General features: G+C 44.4%; 1 protein-coding gene across 1 annotated transcript; it reads right to left on the reverse strand.

The window, feature by feature from the left end:
* Positions 1 to 2922: 2922 nt before the first annotated feature.
* Positions 2923 to 8059, reverse strand: LOC123104581 (disease resistance protein RGA5). Its single transcript, XM_044526456.1, has 3 exons — positions 7710 to 8059; positions 6604 to 7615; positions 2923 to 6170 (listed from the first exon to the last, which is right to left on the reverse strand). Exons 1-3 carry the CDS (start codon positions 7960 to 7962, stop codon positions 3080 to 3082), a joined length of 4356 nt encoding a protein of 1451 aa, XP_044382391.1. The 5' UTR covers positions 7963 to 8059; the 3' UTR covers positions 2923 to 3079.
* Between the last annotated feature and the right edge of the window lie 257 nt (positions 8060 to 8316).

Here is an 8316-nt window from a genome sequence, read left to right on the forward strand (position 1 = left end):
GTGGGTTGCTCGAGTGCGCGTCGTCCGGGCAGATCGGACGGCGGAGAGCCCCCAAGAGGCCCCTGTGGCACGCTAACGGACGACACGAAGGGCACTCTCACCCGCGAAGCCCCCTAGGAGGCGTGTACTCCAACATATTTGTAGGAGCAATTACTCCTGTAGCATCTTCATGTTCCACTAAGTAAAATTAGTATTTAGGAAACTAACTTTAGGTTAAGCATCAAGAGTTGTGGTTCACAAAATACTTAGCTATTTCAAATGAACATTTGAGAACCATGATTAACCTAACAATCGGGTTTTAGCCTGAAGTTCTTGGACGGAGACCACTAAGATCAACTTAATTTGTTATAGCATCTGTTGCTTTAGGATCTCAATCTGAAACTTAAACATATTTTCCTCCATTTGATTAATAAGCCAGGACTGGTAAAACTATTTTAACTATGACATGGAAATGGTAGGATAGGATTCCCATTTAATACCTGAATCACCACTACACAGCTATGAGCCTGCCACTACTACACCATTACAATAATTAGAGAATGTGCACATAGATACTCAAAAAACCACTAGAAGAACTATAAGTTTAATTAATTGTTCTCTTCTTCTACCAACTGTACCTAAGTGCTTGTTATGATATGGTGTCCGACTGTCAATAAACCTTAAAGAATACTTAGGAGATGCTAAAGTTGACCCTATGCCTACAGTTACACTGATTGGTGACTGCACAACATGGTGCCATCATTTTAAATGTCCAGAAGTTTCGTAAGCGAGGAGCTATGCAAACCAAATGAATCGATTAGAATCAGTGAGCAATGTTGCTTAATGCATGTAAATCAGAAAATAAAAAAGGTCCACGTTAGATTTTGATTGTGTGTGCTCCGATTTATCGACAAGGTTTCTGACCAAAAAACAGTTATGCAGTCAGATTTGTATTTGCATTATATTGTTATACATAGGTAATAAAGAGCCTTTGTCTTAAAAAAATTACTAGCGCTGCTACAGGTATATGTGCAGGGAAGGAGCCAGTAATTTGATAAAGGGGGGCCAATAGAAGAGGTAAAAGCTTGGAGGGGGGCAAACATTAAAAAATAGAGCATTTGAACTAACAATATAGGGGTGTTTTCAGATAATAAAATACCATGGGGGGAGCCATGGCCCCACCTCGCCCACCCCTGCCTCTATCCCTGCATGTGTGACTGCATCAAGTTGGAGTATGTCCTTTTCTGATGACTTTGATTTATACATCCGAACCATCAAAAGTACAGAGCTGGTAATGCGTACATTGAAGCACATATATATTCGAGTTCTCTAGTAAAAGAGAGAAGTGCATATTACACCCCTCAACTCTAGCCCTAGTCTAATATACAACCCCCAACTCCAATACCATCTAGTTTACACCCCCCAACTTTCAAAACCAGGCGGAATTCAACCCTTCCCTCTCCGGTGACCGGTTTTGACCTGTTGACTGGGTGAACAGTAAATTCAAAAGAAATATATTTTAAAAAAATTTACGTTTTTTCACCGGCTGAACAGTAAAATTTTAAAAAGTTCTAAATAAATAATTAAAAATAATCTTGATTTTTTAAAATGTTGATTTTTTGTCCAGGTGAACAGTAAATTTCAGGAAAAAAATTAAGGGAATTTTTTTCTGAATTATATTTGCATGAAACAGTTAACAGTTCGGGCTGATATTTTTTTTTGTTGAGAGACCACTGAAATGTCCAAACAAGCTGAAAATTGTCACAGACATCACGCGCTGAAAAATCGTCCACGCAAAAATAATTCGGTTTTTTTGGAAAAAAGTATTTTTGGAATTTACTATTCACCAGGTAAAAAATCGAAACTGCTTGTTGAATTTTATTTCCAACTTTTTTTTGAATTTACTGTTCACTCATTGGAAAAACCAAAATATTTTTTGATTTTTTTGTTACTGTTCACCCAGTCAACATGTCAAAACCGGTCAACTGGGTTAAAACCGGTCAACGGGGAGGGGAGGGTTGAATTCCATCTGGTTTTGAGAGTTGGGGGTGTAAAGTAGATGGTATTGGAGTTGGGGGGTGTATATTAGACTAGGGCTAGAGTTGAGGGGTGTAATATGCACTTCTCTCCTAGTAAAACGAGACAGGAACTAACGCCAAGTTGGCCAGCCTATATATATGTAGTAGGATACTCTCCTGATCACCACTCTAGCCTTATTAGGCGTTAGCAGGCATGAGCCACCCAAATTCTAGAGCAGCATGCCAACCTAGGTTTAAGTCGTAAGAGGAAGAGATTCGATTCAAGGATCACCAAACTCTTGGCACAAGCATCACAAACGGGAGTCTTTGGGATAGGAATGGGTGGTGTTGGGAATAGGTATCAAAGCACGTTCACGCATTTGTCGATTCAGGGCGAGCGGACAAGGCGGCAGGTAGCCAAGGCCCTCTCCAGAACATGTCTTGAATGTTGAAGTCAAGCCTTCACCGGTCGACGCTCTTCATTTTAGGTCAACCATGCTCTCTAGTCGAGCCGTCGATTGAACCTACACTGTAGCCAATTGTTAATTCGTGCAGCCATGCCTTCTAGTTTTTTTAGACGAGCCACGCCTTGTAGGTTTTAGCCTTGTTTTTTTTTACTATTTGGTTTTGTACTGTGAACTGAATCACCAATAATTTGTAATCCGACTGATCATGACTTAAATAACTTTAATAGCATGCCTTGATATTGTTCTTCATTTCAAAAAATCTGAAGAGAACTTACCACCAGTGGTCAATCACCCTTCAGGACTTTCTATTCTAATATTGTGAACCAGGAACATGTAGTTGGTACAATGTCACCCTGGAATCTGTGGCCTCAACTCAATTGCCTACGTTGCAATGTTTGTGGTTACACATTTCCGGTACTCGGTTTAAAAGGAAGAAGTGTCTGAAACAGAGAAGGATAAAAATGAACAACCCTCCCATATCACGAAATATGATCAAATTCCACATATTACTAAGAAACAGGTAGTTCAGAGTTCACACAATACATGGTTCAAAACAACCCAGATCACGAGGACATAGCACAAGCATGAAGTTGGTCGTTAGATCACATTATAACACTAGTGCCATGCAGACGATACCACGAGGGCCCTATTCTTCCATCCGAGGTATATCACCCCGTCCCTCTCGGCGAGCCTGTAGTTCGACGAGTAGTAGTGCAGCAGCGTCCTGAGGTTGTCTTTCACCCGGGAGCCCAGTGGCAACGGTCTGAACCCGGCCATCGTGAGGCGCGCATTCCACTTGCTGAAGACCTCGTGCCGCTCCACCCTCTCCGCACCCTCGCAGGCGACGATGTTCACAATCTTCCTCGCCAGGCAGTGCTGCTCCATTTTGGTCCTCTCCTTCGGTTCCCTTGGGCGCTCCACGTCGATGGACTCGAAAATGGCAGTGTAGTAGTCGAGTGTCTCCGCGAACCTCTGCGTGAAGGGGCCTGTGTTCGTGTTGAGTTCCTGCTCCACAATGGTGACCACCTTGGGCGACAACTGCTTCACCAGCCTAAGGATCCGGTCGCGGTGGTTGGCCGCGCTCACGCTCTCATCAGGAATCTGGTGCAGTGTCAGGTTGAAGTTCACTGCCACAGCTTCCCCAGGGATGACTCCAAGATGCCCTTCTTCCACTCCGCTGACAGAGATATCTAGTGCATGGAATTCAAAGGGCAACCCGAACTCGCGAGCAATGTCTGACAAAGTATTCCCGAGTATCTCTAGCCCGCCTCCTCGCACGTAAGCTGATTCAGAATCATCAATGCATGTGATCCTTACAGTTGGTGGTCCACCAGGCCTGGCCGCAAGAGCCTGGATGAGAGAAATCCATTGAACACCTTGAGAGATACGGAAGTCAATTATGTGAATCATATCTTCTCCTCTGACGGCTTCTGCAATTGCACCGTTTGCCGACACGTAGCCAAACTTTAAGTAGGGGCAGACGGCATACAATTCACGCTGGTAGGATATCATTTCAGAGCCATGTGGCTTTTGCCACTTCAAAGCTCTGTAGATTGAATGGCCGGAGGAGGCAAGTCTGGCAACAAGCCCTTCAACCATGTACTCTCCAAGTCTCTGGAGTGGCTTGCCAGATACTGAAACATTTTCCCCCAACTCCGGAACCGTCATATCGATTGCCAAGCTGTCCTTCTCATCCACAGCTCTAGCACAAGACATAAGTAGCTTCTTCAAGTATCCAACTCGGTCTTCCTCCACAACCTCATCTTGTTCATTTTTATCATGCGTGATCTCATCACCATCAAAAGTATAATCCACCAACTGCACACTGATCCTAGGATTGCTCGGATGATTGCTAATGGCAGTTGCTAAAGCAGACTCTGCATCAGCACATGCACCCCCGATTTTTGCATAGATCTCTCGAAGGCATGGCAAGTGGCCAATGCTTATAGCCGTACTAGCACCATGCTGGTCTATGAGGGGTCTGGGGGCATTGAAACCTAGTTTGAGCTTCTGGAGATTAGGCATTGAGTTCGCCTCAAATTTCAGGCAAGGTACACTGCACCTGAGCTTGAAGTAGTTGAGGACTGAGAACCCCCCCTTGTCAAAGACAATCCTTTCAACAGCAGCCGTCTGCAAATACAGCGACAGATCAGTGAGGGCGGGCAAACCTCTGAGAGCATCAATACCATCCCTCGCAAGTTCCCTTGCTGCAATCTTCAAAATGTGGAGCTCACCAAGTTTTCCGATCCACTTCGGAATACGGGACAGTATGCAGCTGCGTAGCGACCAATCAAACACCTCGAGAAGTGGAGGAGGTACTAAGCCATCCCAGGAGACAGTCACTTTTGAAGCACCGCGAACCACGGTATTTCTGTGACAGAGGCCATTAACCAGGGCTAGAGTTTTCAGGTTGCCATGTCCTGAGAGTAGGGAGCCCAGAGCTTCTATGCTTCTCTTCAGATAGTCTGAAGACGGTACGGAAAAGGTCAGATGAAGATCTCGCAGGTTGTTCAGCTTGCCAACGAACCTCATGCTGCCAAGCCAATGCAACAAATTTGTCATAACAAGCAGACTCAGGTGAGACAAGCTTGGGAGGTGAATAATATCCCATGGAACAGCAGTAGCTTCACTATCCATAACCAGTGTTTCCAAACAATGTAGCCCTAGCATATGTTCTGGTAGTTGTATGCAGATATCACTTGCAATCTTTAAATATCTCAGTTGGAACAGATCTGAAATCCCAGTGAGGTTTATGGTGCCACGGCCACCATAACCAGATAATTGAAGGCTTAGCACACGAAGGAGCTTAAACTCTGAAATAGAAGGCATACTCTCAAATAATCCAAAAAAAGTAAGCGACCGAACTTGTGACCTTCTCATGTTTTCTGGTGTCTTCGCATATTTTGCATCACCAAAGAGGAGAGATAGGCGTCGAACCTTATGAGAAAGTGCCACATTCTTTCGACTAGAATCTATTACCACATTGAAATTTTCTTCTTTAGACTTGTCTGCAATAAGATCGTGTACCACATCATCAATAGTACAGGACGACACCTCATTGTTGTACTTGATACATAGAGGTTGGATGAATCTTCTCTTGATAAGTTCATCGAAATAGCTTGCTGCAACTTTCTCCATGTCTTGCACTCCTGTTGTATGGATGAAACCTTCAGCGACCCATTGCTTCACCAAATCATCCTTCCACATTGTGTGGCCCTTCGGGTACATACTAAGACACAGCAGGCATATCTTCAAATAGCGAGGAAGATTATTGTAGCTGAGGTTCAATACTTGTCTTGTTCCTTCTGAAGGAGATGTCCACAAACAGGAGCTTAATGAATCACACAGGTACGCCAAAAGATCCATTTTTATAACAGGCTGGCTTGATAGTAGACTAGCTATGCTGATTGTTGCTAGCGGCAAACCACCACATAATTCAACAATTTTGTTTGTTACTTCTTTGAGTTCTTTAGGACAGTCACTTTCAGAGCCAAAAAGTATGTTAAAGAACAGCTTTCTTGAGTGATCATGATCCAGAGGCCTCATCTCAAAAATATGCTTTGAGTGATAACAACAACATGTTAACGCAACCTCTTCCATTTGTGTAGTTGTTATAACTCTGCTTCCACGATTACGTTTTGGAAAAGCATGACTAATAATATCCCATGTTGATGCAGTCCATATATCATCAATAATAATTAAGTACCTGAATGTGAACAAAATTCATGCATGTATACATTATGTTAGGATACTATCAAAATTGGTTAAAATGGAGCAGAATAAAAAAAAATAAAAAAAGCATAATAAGCATGCAACTCAAGGTGTAACCAGGTCTATGGCATCATGTGATGGATTGGTCTCACTAACACATTTTGTGTAAGTTCTTGTCACTAAATAGATGTCGTTTTAGACACCGGAATGGTCTCCAATAGACACTTTTATCCATCTTCTTTCTGTATATGCATATGTTAGTCGAAAGATATACTTACTTTATCAAAGTGTTCTTTTGAAAAATCTAATAATTCTATTTTCACATTATAACTCGATATAATTGTTTATATGTAAGCAGTCAAAGTTAGAAGGGCTTGGCTTCACCTTTTGTAGCTAGGAGGGTATGTGTCAATAAGCAGAGGTGGTACCTTTTATCTTGTAGATGTTTCCTGATACTGCTAGCAAGGTCAAGTTCCTTAGAATCCTCAGTGGGCTGCTGCCCCTGGACTTGCGTGAGCATATCGCGGAGAAGTCTCACCACATCAGGCCTTTTGGACACCTGGATGAAAGCTGTACAGTCAAATTGCCCCGCAAATTTGTTGTACAACACTTGTGCAAGTGCAGTTTTACCAAGACATCCAGGTCCAAGAACAGATAACACCTTGAGCTGTTGATCCCTATCATTATCCAATGAGTCGATGAACTCACTCACCCGGCCATCAATTACCATGTTGGCAATTCCTCCATACGGCGTTGGAAGTGTACAGCCAGCGGACACGAATCTACGTCTGAACGTGCTGTAGCAGTGGAGTTCATACCTCTCATGCCGTTCAATCGCTTCTTGGATGTACACCCTGAAATCTGATATCAGCTCCATGATATGCTTGTACCACCGGAGCCTCCTGGGAAGACAATTGATGACAACACGAATGGCTTTGCAGACTGATCTGGTCTTCCCACCATGTTCTGCTGGCACTTGAGCTGTGTAGGCAATCTGTTTGAGCCCTCTGGGAAGTACTCTTTTGGAGAAGAGCCTTTTGGGAATCTTAACACGGCCGATTTTGCAGATGAATCTGGTGGTCTTGATGGCAGGCCGTAGACACATGTCCATGTTATCCTCGATGTCATAGGCCAGCTCGCGCGCCTCTTTCATCCAGCGCTTGGCCGTCAGGGGAAGGTCCTCTGCCTCTGCCATTTCAGCAAGGTATTCGCTTAAATCTTCAACATCTTCTTTGAGGAGGTGCATTCTGTCCTTAACCCGGCTCGGCAGCCTGCACCCCTGAGGAGCTAGCAGCATGCCCAGCTTGCCAAGAAGGAACCCCATGTCAAAGGGGGCCTCCATTGTAACTTGGCCACACCTTTGATAATTTGGGAAATCGACATTTCTGCAGGGACTAATCAATTGGTGTGTCCAATCGCAGTGCCGACACTCCCATAAACCTTGGCAAAGAAATTTTCAAGGCCAAGTTTAGAATCAGTTTGACAGAATGCTCCGAATTGCATCAGGCGAGAATGCAAGCATGGAAGCTCTCACCTTTGGTTGGATCGAAGAAGACACTCCTATGCTGCCCAAGCACCTCCCCCTCTGTTGGGAAGGAAGTGGAAGAAAATCCAGAATCGTTGATGCTTCTGTCGGTCAACCCTTCTTCCAGATCCGCTAGATCCACAAGGGAAGTAACCTGCCCAGAATGCTCCTCGGCCAGAAAAGAAGTGTGCTCTGCCCCCCTTTCCTGCAGCGCCGACCTCCACTCTTCCCCTTTCTTCTTCAATGCCCACCCCACCTCCATCACTCAATAACGTAGCTCCCTCCTCCGCACCATTGTTTTACTCAGTCCTCTCGCCCTCACGGACACGAGGTGGTTTCGACTTGAGTAGAAAGCACACGGGGGCAAACAGTGGGACGAAACAGGCCGTAAGACCAACTCTAGCAAACCCCTAAAATTAAACCCTAAGGCTTTGTTTGGTACTAGCGTATTTTAGGAAATTGACGAGGATTATCCCGGTCAAACTCCTAAATCCCCACATATCTCGCTGCACTTTTTTTTTGGTAATCTGATAGGCAGAGTCCACACACACATCCGAGGGACACGACTCTTTATCCTCCTGACTCCTCACGTGTCGCCCCTGCGCGGCGACCGGGG

The sequence above is a fragment of the Triticum aestivum genome, chromosome 5A (genome assembly GCF_018294505.1).
Source record: "Triticum aestivum cultivar Chinese Spring chromosome 5A, IWGSC CS RefSeq v2.1, whole genome shotgun sequence".
NCBI classification, from domain to species: Eukaryota; Viridiplantae; Streptophyta; class Magnoliopsida; order Poales; family Poaceae; genus Triticum; species Triticum aestivum.